At 39.0% G+C, this 25000-nt stretch overlaps 1 protein-coding gene across 2 annotated transcripts in view; it reads right to left on the bottom strand.

The window, feature by feature from the left end:
* Nucleotides 1-25000, bottom strand: part of milt (trafficking kinesin-binding protein milt) — an 88578-nt gene that overhangs the window by 45059 nt on the left and 18519 nt on the right. For both annotated transcript variants that reach the window (XM_071589596.1, XM_071589597.1), the window contains exon 2: nt 2500-4450. In XM_071589596.1, the coding sequence (XP_071445697.1) occupies nt 2500-4363 (1864 nt within the window). In that variant the 5' untranslated portion in view covers nt 4364-4450. The remainder of the gene's footprint in view (nt 1-2499; nt 4451-25000) is intronic.

The following is a 25000-nucleotide window of genomic DNA, read 5'->3' as shown; positions in this document are numbered from 1 at the left end:
GGCGGGATTTCGTGTTTGAATGTGTATTTGGCCAATGTGGCTCATCTCTTTCTTCTGGCTATGCGTGCCACGAAACGCACTGTTCCTTTCCTGTATGATGTTGTATGAATTCTAACCCACTGTCCTTTCCTTTCCTTGTGTATTGTCTATTTCTCCTTTGGTGGGTGAAACAGCCCCCTGACGCCATCTCTTGGCTGAAAGAATCGGGTGCTTGGCGACATATTAGACCCACGGATCTCAGGGTAAATTGACTATCCTCGATAGCTCAAGTGGTTAAGAGCATCCGCCCGGCAAGTGGAAAGATCCGGTGTTCGAGTCCCGGTTGAGGAAATATTTTTACTCTTGTGATCCGTTCGATTCCGCCTTCCCCACCTCTATTGTGTTCGTCCTTTATATGTGTTCCTATCCCCTTTCCCTTATATCTGTTTCTGTATATATGAGTATTTATTCGCCGTTTGGCGGGATTTCGTGTTTGAATGTATATATATATATATATATATATATATATATATATATATATATATATATATATATATATATATATATATACATACACATATATACACACATATATATATATACATATATATATATATACATATATAGGCGTATATATATAATATACAGAAATAATGTATATACTTTTTACATCTCCCTCTCCGCTCCATCTTCTTCAGAAGAGAGAGTAGTACTGAATGAAATTACGAAATACGAGCGTATGGCTGACAATTAATGCACACAATGCATGTAGACCACACAAAATATACCTTCGAAAGTACTCCTGGTCTGGTGGCATGTGGAAGCAACATTCCCTCCACCTCAACACGCATGTTACGTTACGTAATTCATCCAGTGTAGTATTTTGAGAAGCGGATAAAGTATAGAGACGTGTTTTAGTGTTGTGTGCTATAGTATGTCAAACATGGCGAGTTTAAATAGCGTGCTATCGATCGAATTTTTGCCTTCACCTTATCATCGTCCGAGGTGTAATGATTTCTACCCTTGGACTTTCGTCTCTTTGAGTTGAGGAAGGAAACCAGAATAAAAATCTCAAAAGGCATCGCAAGATTGCATAAGGAGTGTTATGTTTTTGTGTTTTCTGTCTGTGAGACAGGTCGTGGTGGACCCATCTTGAACACAGACTTATCTCAAGAATAAGATATCATCCCAATTATCGTTTAATAATTATAATGAACCCGACACCACCTGCCAACATTGGATATATATATATATATATATATATATATATATATATATATATATACATATATATATTACAATATATGGTTTGCAAAGACACGCTTTTCATTAGTCATTCGCTTTTGGCCATTTTGAATCAAATCTTCGGAATATACGTGCATGTTTCATTTGTTTTCTTGTGTTTATGTTTGTCTATACGCTAACGCCATTTCGTTTATACAACTTCCGGTATGGCAGTACCGACTCCATAGTTTTAAAACATCACTGAAGAGCGCGCAGGTGAATTAGCGGAATGAGAGTAGGTGTCGTTAGGTGGGGGAAACGACACCATTTTAGTAGGTGCCATGGAGTGAGTGGTCTAGTAAACTTCGAGGCGTTGTCTTGGAAACGTTCTTTTAAGAACAATCCTGGTGTGGTGGCGATGCAAAAAGGAAAAATAGGTTAAGCTTTTTCAATACTTTGAACTGTCGTCCATAAATTGCACAATATGTCAACGAATGTCAATATGTTATCAATAATCAAAAATTATTTTTCTGTAGTTTAAAAGACATTTAAAAATCCAGAGGATCACGTCATCTGCCATTTTAATCTATAGCGTTCTCAACGAATAAACACAAACCGAAACTTTCCCACCGTCGTCGTTGCCATGACAACCACCGAACTTACCAATGGCGTCGTCCTTCGCTTCGAATGTTTGGACGTCGATTACTCCACAAATACGAGTTTGTTTGAAACGGGAATAAGTTTCCCTAATAGCTTGCAAATTGCACTTTCGAAAAAGTTCGTATATGTCCAAATTGTCCAAATGGAAGGGAGAGAAACGTTGAGGAAAACATGGATTCTATTTATTATAATACATGATATTTTTCGTTTTTTTTCTAACAGGACTAAACGCAAACGCCTAGTTATCATTTCAAATGGGATAAGATATACATATGAAATCAAAATTTATTAAATATTTTACCATTTCTTTGGAACAAAAAATCCGCATTGACTAGGGTATACGCGTTTTTGATATTAATTCATGGAAAAATGGAAAAAATTGAGATCCAAAATGACCGACCCATCGCAAAACTCTCCCGGACCTGGAAAATATTTGTAAAATGGGAACATGAGGGCAGAGTATGCGCGTAAAGGTCACTGGGAGTAATATGGGCACCATTTCAAAGCGAAACCAACACTATTACCATTTAAAAGAGCCTGTTCCAGAATCATTTCCTTCCGATGCTGTTTTCAAGTGATTCCAGGCCTTGACCTTGGTTTCTAACGACCCTCCAGCGTTTCCAGGGATGTGTTTACCTTCCAGGATAAGCTCCTCATCCATGTTGGTTCCAGCATCCTCCACGGCAAAGTCTTCATCGTATTCATACATGTCCTCATCCACTTCATCCAGACCGGAATCGGCGCTCAGGCCTGGAAAATCCAGCACTGGAGCGGCTGGAAGGTCAGGGGCGTTCCGTGCTCGCCTCTGGACTGCCCCCTCGCCACCGGGTGCCTCGTAGACACCGTAAGAAAAACCTCCGGTCGACCCCAGCGACGAGTCCCTACTTCTGGAGGGAAAGCGAGCTGCTCCGAGGTCATCAGTGACGTCACCGAACTCCCCCACTAGTTTGAAGTGTCCCCCGTTGTTAAGAACATAGGATTCGGGGTCCTCGTACCCTATGGTCCCTTCTCTCCAAACGGGAGACCTTCCGCGGGCCCCGTGCAGGGTTGCCAAACGATCGAGGCCGATGTCGTCCGAGACATCTCCGAATTCCCCGTAAAACCTCTCTCGAGGGATCTGGCAACACTGTATCTCTTCAACCCGCGCCCTGGACAAACAGCTGAGCTCGCCGTTTGCTTCCAGGTGCATGCTCCGGCTGGAATTGGCGTCTATAGACTGGGAGAAGGACACACCCGAGTCTTGAGATATCAAACGGGATATTTCCGAGTTTTCATCATCGTTTCTGTAGTCCACGAGGTTGTTCTGTTGTTTCCGGTCAACCTCAGGAACATTCGGGCGTTCCCGGCCAACTTCGGAAGAGTTTGGGTGTGTTCGTTCAACTTCGGGGACTTCCGAGTGTAATCGGACATCATCGGGGATCTTCGGGTGACTTCGACTGATTTCGTGTCCGTTCGTTCTTGATCGTTTAACTTCATAAACGTTCGGGAGCTGCGAGTTGAGGTTGTGACTGTTTGGAACCGGTTCCTGATTCGGTTCAGCGACAGCTTCGGCTACAGTGGAGTCTATTGTGCCTAATTTCGCCCGTGAGATGCTTTCCTCTTCTTCTTCAGAGAGGAAGAATAGCAATTGGCTCTTCACGGAATCCGGACTCGCCGCACTGGAACCACTCTCGTTTGCCTCGGGTAAAGAAATGCTATCACAGACTATGAACTCGGACGACGCGGCGACGCCATCTTGAGGGACGACAGCGCCGCCACGGTTTCCGGGGTAAGCACTGCTGGGAAGAAGACCTACGTCACCACCGAGCTTAGCGACGTCACGCGTTACGTCACCAGGGTCCCTAGCAACGGTCGCACGCTTTCCAAATGCGCCGTTGCCAGTTTCAACTCTCTGGTTTGGCGATACCGCGCCCTGTGACCTTCTCAAGGCTCCAGGCGAGCCTCCAGGGCCTGCTGGAGTGAATATCGCGTTGAATCCGTCACTAGGGGGGGCGTTCAAACGCCTTTTCAGGGCCGGAGGGGTGCCAACCTTGGGGAGATTTTTCCTCACCGGTTTTACCGGCTTCTCTTTGCCGGTTGGCACCCCTGCCGGTCGCCTGGACGGCGTCGACGTTACCATGACTCCCTCCTCCTCCTCCTCGAAACTGAAATGCCTCTCTAACTTCGGCGTTTGTGCCCTGGCAGGGCTGCCAACCCTAGGGTCCGCATCAACATTAGCGATCGCTTTCTGTCGCTCGGGACTTGCAGTGCGGCCAACCTTGGGGGACCTCCGCGGAGGGGATGATGTCACCGGGGGTCTAACAGTCTTGCCACCCGAACGGTGCGAACCTTCCGGCACCTGTCGCGGTTTCGTCGGCGGGACAGTGTTGCCAAATCTCTGGGGCGATTTGTTCGTTCTATCGTCACTACAACTGGTCGTGTTCTCCCTACCCTTGACCTTTGACACTTCCTGGTTGCCCTGTTTACGCGTTTGGCTGTTGCTACGTACGGTACCCTTCATACCGGCTGCCCTCCGGCGTTGCCAACCTCCGCGCCTTAAAGCCCTCTCTCTCTACCCACAAATCACATCGCCGCCTGGCTGTCATACCTGCGAATAGGAGAGAGAGAAGGAGAGAGTTGGCAACACTGCCCCAGCGGTTTTTTTTGTTTTTTTCCCAAAAAATCTTACGAATCTCATATATTTATATATGTATATATCTGACAACAATACTTTATTATAGCAACAGAGATAAACAGAAATGAACAAAGGCAAACACATTGTATTGCTTGTTTTAGGGGGCGGGGAGACAGTAACAATGGTCTATATACATTTCGACAAATTTACAGAGGCTACCCTAGTCTAACCGTATCCATAGCAACATGTACAACAAATCAAAAAACAAGCCATCAAACCTATATGGCAACAGATCATTGTTTGGCCACGCCGAAATTCAAACTTCTAACGTTTTCCTAGTCTATACAACTGTTTTTTAATTGCTAAAAACAATTTACAGAACATTTAAATTTGGAGTTATAATTTCTTCTATATCTAATAAACAAACGGTTTCCTTGGCAACGATGACGACGTCGAATGGCGCAAATATGCAGGACGAAATTCAACATTCAACTGTTTTCATAGTCCTAACATCCGTTTTTTAATTGCTACAACAATTTAAAAAAAAAACATTTCAAACAAATGTATGCTATCTATTAGTTATAACTAAACAAAACATAACGCGATTAAGTGGAACAATTGAATAACTTTCCGGAACCGTTTAGAGTAGATATTTACTCAAAATAAATAATCAAAAAAACGGTTTCCTTGGCAACGATGACGACGCCGAAAAGCGCAAACAAGGAGGACATTTTATTAGATTATAGTTTCTTATTATAACTAACGCGCTGAATACCTATATCGACGAATGATAAACACAATTAGATTTTTTAAACAATTTCGCGTGAGTTTGTTTGAGACGTTAAAATTTTGGTAAATGACAACCATAGCAACAGCGTCAATACTGAGAGTAACAATTGAATTCCTTAAGTATAAACGAAAAACATTGAAAAATACGCCAAATATATGCAAGAGTATACCAAACATACTGATGGGGATGCGAATTCGTTTTAAAGCGATAATAATATCATTACTGAGGCTAATTACTCGCTAATAAGGTTTGATTTAATTACAGTTTGGTTTAATACCAAACATGTCCTACGAATGAGGATAAGAATATATTTATAAATAAAAATTCTACGAATATTCTAAAGATGACATTTGAGAAATCAGCACTTCAAACATTATTTATTATTTCGTTGGCGACAACAAAAGCGCATCACGTTGCCACCGGAGACGAGTTTTTACATTCCAAGGTCACAACCAAATCCGCCATTGTGTCATCTAAAACATAAAGACAAAATGGCGGGTTGGAAACAAATGAAAAATGGCCGGCGCAATCGGTATTGGGCCCTCAATAGTATTCTCATCATAAATACTGTTACATTTTACAGTACATTAAGGGAAAAACTGCATTATCAAGGACCTAACCGTCACCGATAATATGTATTCTGAAAATTACACCTTGGACAATAGATATTTAAAAAAGGTATCAAAATTCACAAACTCCACAAACGCGTCCCTAGCAACGATGTGAGTCGTCTTTCAAAATCATTGTTTGATTTCAATGATCAAATTCATTATTTTTAATACGCCAGGCGATATTTACGGAGGAAGCGACCTTAATGCTTATCGATATTGAAACGAAAAAATTATAAGGACGATTAAAACTCTCAAAATATCGATATTAAATTAAAATTCGATGATATTTCAATTTTTCAATTGAGTTGCTGCCACAGGAAAGTCAGATAATAAAAACAAACCTGGTACTGATACATCTATAAAGAGTACCTAGGTATATATATATATATATATATATATATATATATATATATATATATATATATATACATATATATATATATATATATATATATATATATATATATATATATATATATATTAAGGTTTACAATAGTTTATTTGCACATAGGGAAGAGTCATTTAAAAAATTGTGTTAATAAATGTGTCAAGTGTATATATAGAAAAACATTTATATATATAAACAAATATATATATATACATTTATATATATACACACAAATGTATTCCCCATAGTTTCCGTTAATATCTTCAGTCCTACTTCGTATGCATGAGATTCAAGAATATATATATATATATATATATTATATATATATATATATATATATATATATATATATATACCAACGTAATAAACTATTGACGCAAACGTATTACTGCCATAGTTTTTAATCACCAATCAATAAATACCACCTTAAAATCGGACTTCGACACGTTTCCCACATATGACATCACAACCGACCCTACAACTCCTTCGCATTCCACTTCGGATTCCCTCCCAGCTTCCCGACATACCTTTACCACAAATGACGTCACGCACTTGGGGACACCATACTCACTCTCGTGAAACCAGACCCTCAGAATTGGAATGTTCCACTCGTACGACATTGCCAAGTCGAAGCGCGCGTCCAAGTCACGAAGGCAGTGCTTCAACTCCGAAGGGGAAATTTGGCAACCGCACGGCAACCGTTCCTCCCAACATTCCGTCTCCATGGAGCTGTCCGCAGTCTCGTAAACCTCGCTTCTCCTCCTACTCATCCCCTCCACACACCTGGCAACGTCGCATTCGTCACACACACCAGAAGACGTGGCAACGTCGCACGACGGTAAACCACGATCGTCCGGGCACGACTTGGCAACACAGCAGTCCCGCGCACCGCATATATTAGTGGCAAAGTTATATTCCTCTGAGTCGCTGGCTCCGGTTTCCATGGCAACGGGTCCCCTCTCTTCCTCCTGGAGAATGTCCCGGACTGCGGAATCTGACTCGCAGGTCAAATACAGCTCACTCAACTTCCTGACGCGCTCACACTTGGCAACACTGTCGGAATCGGCCATGGCCTCCTGGTACGCGTCATCACTGCGACTGCGCATGCGCGGTGACGGTATCTCATGCTCGCGGGTGACGTCACCGCCGCCCGAGGAAGAAGCCACGTGCCTCCTGTGACGTCTGTGGTGGTGTGCGGCGTTGCCGGATCTCGCAACGTCCCTGTTGTGCAAATCGCCCGGGGATTGTCTCCTGGCGCGCCGGTCGCGAATTAACAGGGAGAACTCTTTCCTGCGATGCGCTGAAAGATGCGCGTCGGCTGAAAGGTTGCCAGAGGGCTGACCTAAGACCTTCTGGTCACCCAATTCGTCCCATCCGAACACTAATACGTCATCCTCTTCGAACAAACCGTCTTCCTCATCTTCCTCATAACCGTCGCCCTCCAGCTGGAACTCCTCGTCCAGCGCCGCCTCCTGACCGGAGGTGACGCGCGGAAATACCGACGAAGACATCCCGGACGCTTGGACCGCGTAAGAACGGCGTGCTGATCCGGCAACACCGTCCGGATGATGCCCTCAAAATATCACCGCGCGAACCGGCAACGTCGCTACACTCCTAACTATAGCACGTGCATTGTGACAGGGGAAAGAGATCTGGCAACACCGTCGACGTAACTTAAGTGACGGAAATTTGGCATCGTCCTAATCGCGTGAGAGAAGACGTTACGGATCGTCATGGAGACGATCGTCCATTTGTTTTTCGGGATTGAACCAGTCTATTGTTGCTGCGATGATGGTTGCTACGGCGACTGGTAAACAACAAGAATTTCAAAATGGCGTTGTCGAATCTTTGATTTATCTCCGTCGTTTCCGCCGTTTGAATTGATTGTTACTTTCGCCCAAATGTGGCGGTAAATATTGCTCAAAATTGAGTCGATGGATATTATTTCTAAATGTACTAATATGAAGGAAGAGGTGAACAGGCCCGCGGATTTTTTAATATGAAAAAAACATCACTTCGGCGGAGATAAAAAAAAGTGTCGCAACTTGACGGAATTAAGCAACAATGGGAGCTACGATCAGATGTTTCCCAACAGTTAACTCAACAATACACGGCTCACGACTTCATATACAAGTTATAACAAGACACTTGACCAAAAAAATCAGCTTCGTGTGTGTATCAAAATATCGAGTTCAAAAAATACTGATTTTAAATCCCTTTTTTTAACCTTTACGCGCGTCAATTGTTACAGTTTCCCTGGATACGCACCATGGTAACGTGAAAATAGTTAAAGAGTTTACGGGAGGTTAGATCTGAATCCTATTTTAAGACTTTGCAAGGTTGCCAATATGTATATGGACGCCATCTCAAAAACACGTTGAATTCCAATTGTGAGACGAATTATTCAGTTTTTTAAAGCCGTAAAAAACACAAAATATAACGCCAAAGAGCCTATCTCGTTCAATTGAATCTAAGGTGGATAAATATTATGATTTCCCAGAAAAGCAACCAAGGATCACAAGGGAAGGATGGCCTATTCGACGGACGAATCGATTTAAAGAAGCACTTAATTCCAAACACAACTTTTCACGAGTTTTCCGTCTCTCAGGATACCGTTGCCAAGGAGGCACTCAATTGTTTGGGCGCACGACCTATATCACGACGACACGAATGGGAATTTCTTCGCAGAATCACTTCGCTGGACCAAAATCAAAATGGGATATTTCCAAAGTGTTGGAAATCCTCACAAATTGTTCACGTTTCACTTTCAAATAGAATTCCGTTCAGCTGGTAATAGGGTTGTATAGTGATTCGGAAAATAGAGTCGAACCGTTCTCAATTGAGGTCAAAACCGGAATGCAACGTGACCAAAGACTGCAACGGCGAAGAAGAAGGAATAAATAATCTAATCTATCTCCGATATTTATTCCTTTTACGTGAGACAGAGATAATATTAAACCGATGCACATAGGTTAATACTCAAAGGAAAAAAAGATTTCGGAACGCGATTGTCAACTGTCAACGCGGGGTGAAAAAATTGAAACTCGATAAAGAAAAATGCGCAACCTATCAGAATTGATAAGAGATATGAGAAAGTGATAAGTCGGAGTGATTTGTCGCGCGGATTGCTGGACGAAGATAAAATGTAGGAGGTTTTAATAGCAAAAAATGCTTTTTTTTAACACTTCGTCGGAAAAACATGTTGAGACAGAGATAAGACATTTATCTTTCGAATAATTCATACACATTTCTTATTCTTAGAATAACAAAAGAAAAAAATACTTATTATTAATATCACGTGAGCTGCGATTTTTTAATTTAATTACGATACGATACGTAGTAGACGATACGAAAAGTGATAATTTGGAAACTGTAACGGCACAGTGGTCAAGGTGTAGACATTTTGGCGACAGGACCTTGGAAAAGCTAATGATATAAGAAAATGAAAAGGTACGTGGATATGTACGTCAGGTTACTGATTTATTATTTAGAAATTCAAACCTGATTTAAATTAATTGTTGAGTATCGATAAATATCGTAAAATTACGACTTTTATTCCGTGAGTCAATGTGTGCGTGTGTGTGTATATATATATATATATATAAATAAATAAATAAATATATATATATATATATATATATATATATATATATATATATATATATATATATATATATATGTAATACGTTTGCGTCAATTGTTTATTACGTAGGTGTTTACATATATATATACATACACACAGGGTTCATCCGGAAAATAAGTGTACCGACTCCTGGGCTGGGCGCGCCGCTCCAGGCGCGCCCAGCACCGCTCTGACGGGCTGCGATTAGAGGGGGGTATGTTGGCAAGCGACGCTGAAAAAGGTAGTCGGCTCTGAGCTGTGGTGTAGTGAGGAGCTCTGTTAACGCGAACCTCCACGCTCGACCCACGTCACGGAACGCGATGCCGAAGGTTTTGGATTATTCCAGCGTTATTCCATCAAATTTGCGATAAAGCTTGGGAAATCGTCTACCGAAACTGTCGGTATGATTAACCAGGCTTACGGGGAGTCAGCCATGTCCAGAAACATGATCTTTCGGTGGCACAAGATGTTCGTGGAGGGCAGAGAAGAGGTCGTGACGACGTGTCTTCGAGAGGTTCCCGATGATGCCTTCGCGGGAGCGTTCCAGGAATGGGAACGCCGCGGGAACAAGTGTATCGACTCACAAGGGTCCTATTTTGAGGAATATTAGCTTAAGATATGTATATGTGTAATAAATTTTTTTTCCTGAGCTTAGTACACTTATTTTCTGGACGAACCCTGTATATATATATATATATATATATATATATATATATATATATATATATATATATATATATATATATATATATATATATATATATAACACCTACGTAATAAACAATTGACGCAAACGTATTATATATATATTTTTTGTATAATATATGTTATAAATTTAATTATATATATATATATATATATATATATATATATATATATATATATATATATATATATATATATATATATACACATGCGTATATTTGCTTGGCAACGTATTCTGACGGGATATTAATCACTTGTAAATCATTCTCTCTCTACTGTTATAAATAGATCTCGAGATATAACGAGTTTGAGTCACGTACGATCGTTTCCTTTACCTTAGGGGTCATACTCCCCCACTTACTTACCGCCTACTCACTTATCATCATTGGGCAATTAGCAATTCCCCGCCTGCAATTGCGTCTTCCTCAATCATACATAAGATTTACGTTCGATTCTTATCGCCCATTGTTTCCTTATCTCCCCGCCAGATGGTAGGGAAGGGAGGAAGTCGTTAGGAGCTCACGTGTTTATGATGATTACACCATGAACACGCTTTTCCTCCTTCGTTTGTTTTCCTCCTCCTTTCCACATTCGCAGTAATTAGTTATTACTCCATTGCAATCGACGCAATCCGCTCACATTTGAATAACGCGGTAAGAATAACGATAAGCGGTTGCTGTGGCAACGAAGCAATGACGCCATTTGACTTACGATTCGATTCATCCTAGCGAAACACTATAGCGGCGGTTTCGCGAACCCCCGCGAATAAATGGCAAAAGAGCAGCTATTTATATATTTTCGTATCGAATTTGAAGAGTTCGCTCCGCCCTCTGCATACTTCATTTGTTCGCCATGAGATAGCGAGATGGGAGACCTTGGAAGTCGACGGGAACTCCATAAAAACACAGCATTCGAACGGTTTGAGCGACTTCCTTGTAAACAAAATGAAATTAATGATTAAGAGAAGAGACGTATGCAAGTGTGTGCGTGCCTATGAGTGTGTTCGTGCGTGTGTACGGTCACCAAACGTACTGGAACAAGTTCTACAAAGATAGAATGTGAACACAGACAAGACAGAGACTGAGACCCAAGTATATGTTGGTGAGAGAGAGAGAGAAGCGGAATAGAGTACATCAAAGTCTCGCTAAAGGCACAAAAACAATGAGAGCAATATGGATTCCTATTAATGACTTATCTCTGGAAGTAAAAGGGACGGAAGAAGAAGTACAACGTAAGACATTAACACGAAGAATAGCGCAATTTCTAAGGGAGCAGTCGCAATTAAAAAAACAACTGCTCACTCTACATTCAGAGAAGATAGAAGCACTCCAACAGACGAGGAAACAATGCACGGGAAAACATTTCCATGGAGCGTGTGAGTGTATATATGTATATGAATATATATATATATATATATATATATATATATATATATATATATATATATATATATATATAGGTCGCGATAATCCAGTTGGTAGAGCGTTGGACTGTTGACCGGAGGGTCCCGGGTTCGATTACCAGGCAGGGCACTCTGAACACCTGCAGCTCCACCAAAGCTTTGTGATTTTTCGGGTACCAGATCTTCCTGGGAAACCATAACCACCACAGTGTACTAAGGAACTGGCCCCCCTTAATACCCTGATGTGTGAATTTTCTCACGCCGTATAGGGCTTAGTACTGGGTGAACTACACCATCGCCCATACCATATATATATATATATATATATATATATATATATATATATATATATATATTTGGACCCACACTTATATATATATATATGTGGGTCGCGGTAGTCCAGTGGGTAGAGCATTGGACTGCTGACCGGAGGTTCCCGGTTTCGATTCCCGGGCAAGGCACTCTGGTGGCAACTGCAACTCCACCCAAACTAGGTCATTTTTCGGATAGTAGCAGATCTTCCTGAGAAACCATAACCGGCACAAAAGTGTATTAAGGAACTCGCCCCCCTTAATTAATACCCTGTACATAATATGTGAATTTCACTCGCCGTATAAGGCTTAATAGCACTGGGTGAAATCTACCATCAACCATACCAAAAATGACCTTAATTGGGTTGATAATTACTGTGTTTTTCAAAAGTTAGCACTAGTGGACAAATACCAACTGAGGAGAAGAATATATATATATATATATATATATATATATATATATATATATATATATATATATATATATATATAAAAGAGAGGTCCTGCCTCTGTGTAAGGACACAGAACCTCCAGAAGACAAGAAAGCGGTTCCCCCCGCTCACTTTCTCCTGAGATGGCCAATGGCGGAGATCCAGTTCTAGAATGAGATATCTTTGGCGATCAAAACGGTTAAAAAAAAACCAGAAAAAAAATTAACTACCCAGCCTCCAGACGAGACGCATGAAAATCGAAAGCAGGACTTGCCTCTGACGAAGTGATATTTCCATACCCAATCACCGACAATTCGCTCCTTCTACGAAGAAGCCGGGTTCGTTCCACCTCCAAGTCCAAATAAAACTATGTGAAACCTTTCCTCCAATCGAAATGACGTCTTACTTTAACAATCCGTCCAGCTTAACTCTTACGAATTCAGTCCAAAACACCTTTTTCTTCCAAATACGGTCTTTTGGTCCGGAGTTTTAAAATCAATGTAAAACTCAAAAATCCCGAACATTCACGTTTCCACGGCAATATATAAATAATAAACAGTTTAATACCGCCTCTATCAAACAAAGGAAGTCCGAAAAATATACAATTTCCGAAACTTGTTTACCGGTTGTCAAGGACGCCATTTTCTTCCAGATCGACCGGAGAATATTCGACAAATGTTTAATATTTTACGTTAAAACCGTTTTATCCAATAACAAAACCTATTCTACATTAATATAAGTTAAGTCTATTTTTATAACAAAGCTATTTTTTGTATAAATATAATTATAAACGTTTTTGTTGATTTCAAATGGACAGGGCGTTCTTGTGTTTGAACTGAGTACACTTATCAACAACGTTTTATTTCAATCTTCCGTGAACTTTAATCTAATTTTTTAGCGTTCAAAAAACTGATTGCCATATCATATGTAAACACATTCACGCGTAAACATCTAAACATTTACATATGTAAACATGTAAACGTGCAAATGTAACATGTTAATGTAACATGTAAACACGTAAATACGGAAACATGTGAACATATAAATATGCAAAGATATAATTGGGTGAACATATAAGCATGCACACAAAAAAATACGTAAACTTGTAAGCATGTTTAATATAAACATGTAAATATGTAAACGCGTAAATATGTACATACGAGGGTCATCCGGAAAGTAGTACCCGTTCGTGCCGCATGAAGTGCTGACGACGCGAGTAGCCGCTGGACGAGGTCAGATAGCTTCAGTGGCTTGTCTGCCTTCTCTGAGCCAAGTTGCGTGACGCTAGCATTGCCTGTGTTGTTTCTGTGATTGTTTACAATGTTTAAAAAAATTGAGAACGCCGCCAGTTGTGAAGTGAGGGCAGTGATTAAATTCCTCAATGCAAGAAACGTTCGCCCATGTGATATTCATCGCCAATTAAAGGAGGTGTATGGAGACAATGTAATGGACGAGTCGTCTGTTCGGCGGTGGTGTCGCAACTTCAACATGGGGAGGGGGAACACACACGACGATGAGCGTTCGGAGAGACCGTCTGTCATTACAGACCAACTGGTGAGCTCAGTTGACGAATTCGTGAGGAACGATCGGCGCGTCACAATTGATGACATCTGTGAGCATTTTCCCAATGTTTCTCGAACAATTGTTCATGAAATTGTTAAACACCATCTGCATTATGCAAAAATTTGTGCAAGATGGGTCCCTCGCGTATCTCAATGAGCTGGCGGCGAAGGACTATGCAGCAGGAATACAGAAACTTGTCACACGTTATGACAAATGCCTTAATTTGCTTGGAGATTATGTTGAGAAGTAGTTTAAAGTATCCTCTTTCAAATAAAATTTTTTATGTTTGTTAATATTTACTTTTGTGTCTTTATTTCACGAACGGGTACTACTTTCCGGATGACCCTCGTACATAAACATGTAATTATGCAAGCATGAAAATATGTAAACATGTAAATATGTCTGCATATATATATATAAATATGTAAACCCGTAAATATGTAAACATATAAACAGATAGGTATGTAAACATGAAAGCATGTTAAATGTAAGCATGTAGATACGTAAACGTGTAAATATGTATGTATATAAATATGTAAATATGCAAGCATGGAAACATGTAAGCATGTAAAATTGTAAACGCGTAAATATGTAAACATATAAACAGATAGGTATGTAAACATGTAAGCATGTTTAATGTAAGCATTTAAATATGTAAACGTGTAAACATGTAAACATATAAACATGTAAATATGCAAGCATGTAACCATGTAAGCATGTAAATATGTAAACGCGTAAATATGTAAACATATAAACATGTAAATATGCAAGCATGTAAACATGTAAGCATGTAAACATGTAAACGCTTAAATATTTTAAAATATAAACAGATAAATATGCAAACATGTAAGCATGTTTAATGTTCGCATATAAATATGTAAACATATAACATTAAAAGAAAGTTACGCAAATCTCGTTGAGGAAACTTGAGGACAAGATGGCGTCTCGTACGTCTATTTCTAAAAAGAATAAATTATTTCAAAATTTTTCGATAAATATTGCCGTTTATTTAGAACTGGGTTGTTTAAAAATTTAATTTGAATTACCTTATTTTAATTTTTTCGAATAAAAATACGATAATTGTTAAATTGATTGAACGATAAGCCGGGAGAACATTTAGAGACACAAATTTATGAAAATTTAGATAGTTTTTTTGGAAAGATATTCCACACATTTACTTACGAGTAAAGAGGCGATATTATCAGTAATATTTCCTCTGGACTTAACGCTATTTAGATTTAAATTGCTTTAAAAACTGTATGGACACAAAAAACGTCTCTAAACGATGATTTTTTAAGTAATACACGTGATCTGATCGCTAAAAAAATCTACATATCCCACAAGCAAGTAACATACAAGATTCTACGCATATACCCCCGAACCGTTCATAAAAGCGAACCTATCTCACGAACGAATCATAAGAACGACTCCCATTGAAAAAATAAAAGAAAAGCGATGGGCGAAACAAGAAACTCGACTGTGGGATGACTTTCCAACGATTAAGGGCGAAAAAAAAGTCGAAAAAAATATTTATATTAAAAAGATAAGAAAGTAACCGAACCAAAACCTTTTCCCTCCCAAGACATTTCAAATTTGAATTTTTTTCACAAAAGGTCGTTAACCGCTACGGAGGAATCAACCGTACGCTGTGCCCTAATTGGTCGGATTCTCACGACATTAACAATGTCATCAGACATGCGACATTGTCATTCAGAACGCGAACTCTTCACCCTAAAACGGAAAATAATCTAATTATGGACTCAATTAAGAGGAATTAATTCTCATCTCCTTAGAAAAGATAAGACAATGATCCTATTCAAAAGGTGCGAATAATTCCATTCTTATTCACACGGGCGATGAACTCTTAACGATAAACATTGTTCCCTTTTAAGTGTTGCGCCCGGGAGCCATCATGTTGATTTCACCCGTCGTCAAGACTCCCACCAACATTAGAACCTTCCATTGTTTTAAATACGGATTGAACACAACAGTGACATCTGTGCGGGGCATCTACACAACTGTTTATTTAAAACAATAGAGCAACGAATTCCGTAATTATATAAAATGGCGTAAATACTTAAACATATATTTTTCCGCAGAGAACTGACATGTCTGAAATAAAATGCCCGTAACTGTCAGGGAAATAAGTTTTTTACACAATATAAAACTTGCAACTCAAAGGAAATATAACGTACAAGGGGTGGAATGAGTTTAAAATATTCTACCACCATTGGGTCAGTTGTAAGTAAATTACGAGACTTTAACTTTTGAACACGACTTCAAACTCATTCATTGTTTTTTTTAAGGTGTTTCGTGGTCGGGATTTTCAGGTTGTCTTCTGGAAACACAAATTATTCACGACGTTTCTCTTTTGACTTCCTCATTGTATTTGAGAACGCATTTTAACTGAGGTAAATATACCATTTATTTTCGCCATGTTCGTTCCGAATTCACCAAATTAATTTTTTAAATTTGATTTAATGTTATTTAGAAGGATGATCCGTACATCGACTGCAAATGTATTTCTGGCTCCCAATATACACACACACGCACATATATATATATGTATATATATATATATATATATATATATATATATATATATATATATATATATATATATATATATATCGATATATATATATATATATATATATGTGTATATATATATATATATATATATATATATATATATATATATATATATGTATATATATATATATATATATATATATATATATATATATATATATATCGGTTTCGTAAGGGTGATGGTAGAGTTCACCAAGTAATATAAGCCCCAACTACGGCGTTATATATACGGCATATAAGCAGGGAATTAATTAAGGGGGCCAGTTCCTTAATTCACTAGAAGACATTCTGGTACTGGTACCCAGTTAATAATCACATTTCTGAAAAAAAAAAATATATATATATATGTGTGTGTGTGTGTGTGTGTGTGTGTGTGTAATGGAACGCTCTTCCCCGACGCAAAAATACATAAAAACACAGATTTAGATTTTGAAACCATAGAAACACAAAGAAAGGACACACAAGTTATTTAGACGTTTCGACGGCACGGCCGTTGTCATCGAATGCAAATGATGTCATGATGTTTCCGATGATGACGGCCGTGTCGTCGACACGCCAAAACAACATACGTGAGTGTCTCTTCTATGTGTTTCTATGGTTTCAAAATCTATATCGGCGTTTATATATATATATATATATATATATATATATATATATATATATATATATATATATATATATATACACACACACACACACATACATATAAATATATATACATTTTTATATATTTTATATATATCTATAAAAAGGTAGAGGAAATGAAGTTTGAAGAGAGGCATTATGGTAAGAAAGAGATACGAATGACTATCTTTCGGTACCGAGTTGATAGTTGAAGGAGAGTCAGGTAGTCTCGCAAATGATATACATAAAGAGTGCTTTGAGTTAGTGACCTCCTGCCCACTCGAATTCCCTCCTGATCAATCTCCACGCCCCTGGCGCCAATAGCCACCCGAAATAGAGAGAGAGAGGCGCCCCTTCAGAGGAGAGGAAGGGAGTAGGTAATTCATAATCGATGACCCCGACCGCGCTTGACGGAGAATGAGCGACGCTTTGGACGAAGAGGAGGGAGATTGACTGGGGCGAGAGAGAGAGACAGAGATTGGGGTGGGGGGGGAGGGTCCCTTATATAAGGAGGAGGAAGGAAAGGTGGGGGTGACACCACACCCCAATCCAATCCAAATCCCACCACTCCCAACGAAGCCCCATTACAAACACAACACACAAATGATACACACGCCCAAAAAAACTCGGGATTCATCCGACGCAGAGCGATCCACCATTCCACACACATCGCGTGACCACCAAATATGCATTTAATATAAAACACCCAGCTATCAAACCCCTCCCTCACCCACTGCGAACCTACGAAAATAACAGGTGTATGTGTGTATATATATATATATATATATATATATATATATATATATATATATATATATATATATATATATATATATAGTAGAGTGTTGGACTATTGACCGGAAGGGTCCCGGGTTCGATTCCCGGGCAGCGCAATCTGGCCTAACCTGAAGCTCCTCTCAAGCTATGTGATCATTTTTCGGATAGTTCCAAATCTTCCTGGGAAAGCATAACCGACACAGTGTATTAAGGAACTGGCCCCACTTATTAATATCCAGCTAATGTGTGAATTTCACACGCCATAATTAGGGCTTAGTGCTGGGTGAACTCTACCAGCACCCATCAATGTATGTATATATATATATAATACGGATCTCAGGGTAAATTACGTTTCCTCGATAGCTCAAGTGGTTAAGAGCATCCGCCCGGCAAGTGGAAAAATCCGAGGTTCGAGTCCCGGTCAAGGAAATATTTTTACTCTTGTGATCCGTTCGATTCCGCCTTCCCCACCTCTATTGTGTTTGTTCGTCCTCTATGTGTGTTCCTATCCCTTTTCCTTATATCTGTTTCTGTATATACTACCTTGATCAAAAATTCCCGGAATTTATTCAGAAAATTAAAAATACAAGTTTATTCATCTAAATCTATATTGTCCCCTTCAAAGTAATCCCCATCGACTGCAACACACTTATGCTAGCGCTTGATCCAATCCTCGAAACATTTTTTATATTCGGTTTTCGGTATGTCCATCAGTGCTTCCTGCGATTTTTCCATTACTTCCTCTCGGCTGCTAAAACGCGTTCCCCGTAATGGTTTTTTAACTCGATTGAACAGAAAGAAGTCACAGGGAGCCAAATCAGGTGAATTCGGTGGCTGTTGGATGGTATTTGTTGCATTTTTCGTCAAAAAATTACGAATAATGATAGCACTGTGCGACGGTGCGTTATCATGGTGCAAAATCCACGAGTTTTCTGCCAACATTTCTGGTCTACACCGTTGTAATCCATGAAAACCGTCAGCATTGCCTTCTTTTTTGACTGAAAACGACGTGGTTTTTTTTGGTCTCGGGTCATTTGGTGAACGCCATTCACTTGCCTGATGTCTGGATTGCGTGTCGTACTCATAAACCCACGTCTCGTCTCCAGTAATGATCCTTTTGATGAATGTGGGATCGGATTCAGCCTCGCAAATCATGTCTTTTGCGACGTCAACACGGTCTCTTTTTTGCATGAAATTGAGGTCTTTTGGCACCAACTTTGCTGCTACACGACGGAAACCCAAATCATTAACCACAATGTCTTGGGCGGATCCATAGGCAATGTTCAAGTCCTCCGCTATTTCTCTGATGGTTAATTTGCGGTTATTGACCAACATTTCTTTTACTTTATCAATTTTTTCACCGACTTTCGATGTCGATGGTCTGCCACTGCGTTCATCATCTTCGATTGACTCACGACCACTTCTGAACCGCTCGTGCCACTGGTAAACGACCGTTTTTTTTAGAGAATCGTTGCCGAAACACTTTTCCAACATTTCCAACGTCCGTGCGCCACTAAATCCGTTTTTTACGCAAAATTTAATACAAGTTCGTTGTTGCAAATTTAAATCCATTTCTGCAATTGTAAAAAATCGCCAACACACACAGAGATAGATGTACTCTTGGCTACGTAACTTTTGCAAATGTCAAGTTATGACACTAAGATTTAAAGGGAATATCAACAACAGATGTACCAATTTAACAAAAAAAACAGAACTCAAATCGGAACGATGGGAGCGCCACACGGTGGTTATTCCGGGAACTTTTTGATCAAGGTAGTATGAGTATTTATTCGCCGTTTGGCGGGATTTCATGTTTGTTTGTGTGTATATATATATATATATATATATATATATATATATATATATATATACACACATTGATTCTTCTTCTTTCGCCTTTTCCCTTTTAGATGCTCCCGCGGTGTGACCTGGAAGAGGGAAGAAGCCCTTCTCGGGCATTGGCGTCGTGAGGTGCGGCTAGAGGGCGGACCAGCTGTCGGCTGACCCCGTTCGAGAAACACAAGTCGTGCGATATTACGCCGGCCGCTGGCAATTCCCAATTGCAAATGGCAGGTGAGGACGGGAGGGGTTGAAACGGGTTAAAATGACAACGGACTACGAATATCTCCTCCCCCGCCCGCCCTAATAGGACAAATAGGATTACAACGCGACAGAGAGAGAGACCCTATAATCCTGCCGCATGCACCCTTGTTAACCCACAATGCACCTCCGTAATCGCCTTACGTGACCGTTACGTAACGCCTTACAACCTACCCCCCGTAAGTCGAAGTATAGGCGCGTGTGGACATTAGACAGGGTAACGGGGTTGACATGAAAGATTTAAAGGTAACGCGTCTGAGAGTTAGCAGTCCATTGACTTAACTCTTCAACTTGTATTTTGTTTATTTCCGTGTTTAAATCCCGGAATACACTCATTGATTTGATTAATTTTCCATTTTCAAGGCACTTATACGAATATTTACGCACGTGGGAGGTACTTTGGTCTTATCCCATCACTAATAACGATAAATAGTACTTATTCCAAGCTAAATAGTTATTAAAACATCAATATATACTCGGAAAAACACTAATTTAATACGCCATTTTAAATTTCAAATGGATATTCCAACAATGGAACCTTCGTCGTCAATGAGCGTTTGGCGAATAAACAAACTACGTCAATTATTTAAAAACAGCCTTATAACTACGTCCTCCGTTCAATTATGTCAATTAATATGCTAAGTTAGGCATTAATTGACACAGTTTCGCATTCAAATATGTCCTTCGTGCAAAATTAATCGCCGAAGACTTGTCTTCAGTTCAAATGAGATATTCGCGTGAACAAAACAACTGACGAACGATTCGCGAACATCTTCACCACACGTACGACTATATTGTAATAATGTTCCCACTTGAAAATAAACATTAAAATCGTCGCCCACTTAATGTTCTATTAATTAAAACAGAGTATATACTGCGATAAAACAATTACTGGTGGTTCTCCATTAAATTAACTAAGATATTATTTCGTAATCTCACTAATGTCCATAATTTATCGACTGAATTGCAATGCTGATATATGTTATCCAGCCATTTTGAGCTTATTTACCGTCGTAAAATAGCCAAATGATTATAAATATTCCAAATATTGGTTTAATATTAATCGAATTAGGCTAGGCTTAATTTTCAATACGGCTAGACTGTATTACGAATCACAAAGACCTCCCAAACACTCCAATTGGTTGAAATAGCGATGTTTTGAAGACCGTTCAAATTCCGAGGTCTCGCAATTGTTTTCTCGGGAATGAATGAAGATATGAAGATGCGGTTTAGCTTCGTTTGTGTGGCGCAATTGCGCGCAAATGAATACAATTACCAATCAAACCATAGTGAATGGAGAAGTTGTGTAATGGGCGTATATGGTATAATCGCTGTATAACGGCCGTATTGATACTTATTGACGAATTGCAAATATATCCTTAAAGGCAATGGTTATGTCGATAATTTACCATAGATTCAGATTTCTATTTCATTTAGTAGTTTAGAAAAAAAATAGAACACTTTAGAATTTGAACTAAAGCTCTCCATTTGTTTTCAGACGTCTATTGCGTATTATGACTTCAATAACTGCCATCATTCATTTGTTTATCGCATATATTAATAACGTTCTCACTTAATTTATACATTTAAAATAGAAAAATTCCTTGCCTGTGCGAAATTCGCAGCTTTTTTGTTCATCCGTTGCCAAGGAAACCGTGTCGATGTTTTGCAGTCGAATTAAAACTTACATTGTTATAATATATCGAAATAAATTTCATTTTTCGACTTTTCCTAAATCGATTATCGATAGTTGAGCTTTTTTTTTCATAATTTTATGATCAAATTAGTTTTTTTATTTAGGATGACCGTTAAGAATTGTATTAAAAAAAGAAAATTTAAATACTATTTAAAATAAATATATATATTTCTATATATATAGCCACGAAATATACCATTTCACTATAATTAGAGAATTAAAACTATAACAAAAATAATTCTTCCTAAAAAAAATTCTAATTGTTCAACTGTCAAAACTAAACCATTATGGCGTCATTAGCGATTTTTTCATGAAATAACAACCATTATACTATTATTAGGTCGAGCAGCAACTAAAAGAACTATTTTTAAGATCCACGCGGAAGACGCTAAAAAACAGATTTCCGAAACATTTCAATTTAACAAGAATATAACTACGCGACTCGGAAACCTGGTCCCCGTGGAAAAATCCATTTATCACCGGTAAATGATTGCCTGGATTCAATTTAAAGACTTCCATTTGTTTATCGAGGATATTTTGGAAGAGGAGGGAGGTGGTAACAATGTCCGCATAAATTTAATGAGATATACTATAGTTTGAAACATTTTTTGTGAAACGTTGTTATGAATGGCTCGGATACGTGGTCGACCTCACGATTCAGAAACTTGAAAGGAAAATTTTGCGATCTTCGTACCTCTTCTTTCTTTAACCACGTCATTGTCATCTTAGTTCCATGGTTTCGGCTACGGAAGAGGTCGTCCGAGGAACAAACGTCATCAAACGAACAATACGCTCCACCGTTACCATGGAAACCATTTTTGAAATATTTCCAATTTTGTTTTAATGGTTGGAACAGAATAATTTTCCAGTTGTATTTCTTTTTAATTTCGCAGATAGGAAGAAATGATCCACTTATTAATTTCTAGAGGATTAAATGTTCTTTCTTGGAAGATCCACATCTTCGCCGTGGGGTCAATGGTTCATGAGATAACAGAGACATCTTTGACTTAATTCAGATATCCACTCCAGTATGGCCAGACTAGCAAACTCCTCAAGATATCTTAGACGCCCGGAGTTTGCGTTAAAGAAGGCTCTTATCGTGATGTCTTTAAATTTATACACGTGTGTGTGTATATATATATATATATATATATATATATATATATATATACACGTATATATATACGTATATATATATACGTATATATATACGTATATATATATATATATATATATACACGTATATATATATATATATATATATATACACATATACACATATATATTTCTATATAATATATTATAAATATATACACACACACACATATATAAATGATTTCGTCGAAGTAACACGGAAGTGTTGAATAAAAAACTTGGACATCAACAAACAATATTAAAAAATACTAAAAGAACACTCACACGTTATTTCTTAATAATTTCGACGGAATTTAGCTCTGTCTTCCTCGGAATAAGTCCGGCTCCGTCTTCCTCTGCAATACTAATGTTTCTTCTGAGGAAGACTGAACTAAATTCTCTCGAAATTATTAAGTAATAACGTCTGAGTGTTCTTTTTATGTGTTCTAACATTTTTTGTTGCTGTCCAATTATATATATATATATACGTTTCCGTTAAAAATTGGTGAAATAATAATGTATTTAAGATATAACCACGTATTATAACGAGAGTCAGTTCAATCGACGAAAAAAACATTTATTAATAATATATGTGAAAGTTAATTAAAGAAAACCATAAAAAATCATCGGGAAATAAGGTTTAAAAATTTTTTTATAAGTGTTAAACAAAAAGAAATTGTCGTAAAAAATATCTCTCAAAAAACAAAAAAAAACATAAAAAAATAAATTAAAAACGAAAAAAAAAACATTACTTATAAACTTATTCAAACAACAGACAGACGACGAGGGATCTCCATGGAAACGGGCAAGCCAACCGACTCCCGAGCGGTAAACAATTTGCGGCGAAATGTCGCAAAAAAAAACACGCACACGAAAACACAATTACACACACGCACACGGAAAAACACGCAAAAAACGAACGTGACCAAGGGGGAGACCCACAAATGACGTCACGCTTCGAGGGCGCCGTAAATCATTCAATCAAACCTGTACGTAACACAGGAACAACAAACAAACGAAACACGAAAACCGCACACACAAGCATAACAATGCTGACAGATGACGAACACCAGATCAATCGCCGATCATTGCATTGCAAACGCGTCACAATACCACATCCCAACACTCCTCCGTCGGCATAGCAACCACGCCCGTATCCAGACACAAGACAAGAGCATAGACGAAGAATGCCGCGTTTATGCGACCACAATCCACAACTAGACGCAACTCCACAACGAGACGGAAAAACACGCAACCATGTGGCGACAATGGTCGCATCCTCGTTTTGTTTGAGCAATAAATAGAATAACACTCTTTTTTCCCACACTAGGGTATCCCGCGGGCGAAATTAGACCCCGTGGGCAGTGCGAAATTGAATCCGTCGATGTAGACACGTGGTTTCGCTTGGAAGTGTCCTTAAAAAACTAAAAAAACTCATGAAACACGTGTTTTAAGAACTGAAGAAAAGGAAATTCAATTCCTCTGAATAAGGATGGCCTTTGCGGCGGATCGCGTGCGTTAGTTGAGAGAATGAGGAATAAAAAAATGAAGAGCGTGTGGGCGTAGTGAAGGGGTTAATAGCGACCGCGTTGGATCCTGGGAGTCGACTGTCTCTCTGCGACGGCAGAAATGAAACAGAATGGCGAGAAATGGAATGGAGGAGGGAGGGAGGCCACGCCCCACCCTCTCAAAATGGTCACGTGACCCCCCCTACCCCTTCCAACACAGCACAACCTCCTTATGGAATCATAAGACGGGTGAAGAGAAAACGGGAAAA

Source organism: Hetaerina americana, unplaced genomic scaffold (assembly GCF_022747635.1).
Source record: "Hetaerina americana unplaced genomic scaffold, ioHetAmer1.1.p SCAF_39, whole genome shotgun sequence".
Lineage (NCBI taxonomy): Eukaryota > Metazoa > Arthropoda > Insecta > Odonata > Calopterygidae > Hetaerina > Hetaerina americana.
The sequence above is the reverse complement of the archived record's forward strand: the minus strand, read 5'-3'. Positions and strand labels throughout refer to the sequence as shown.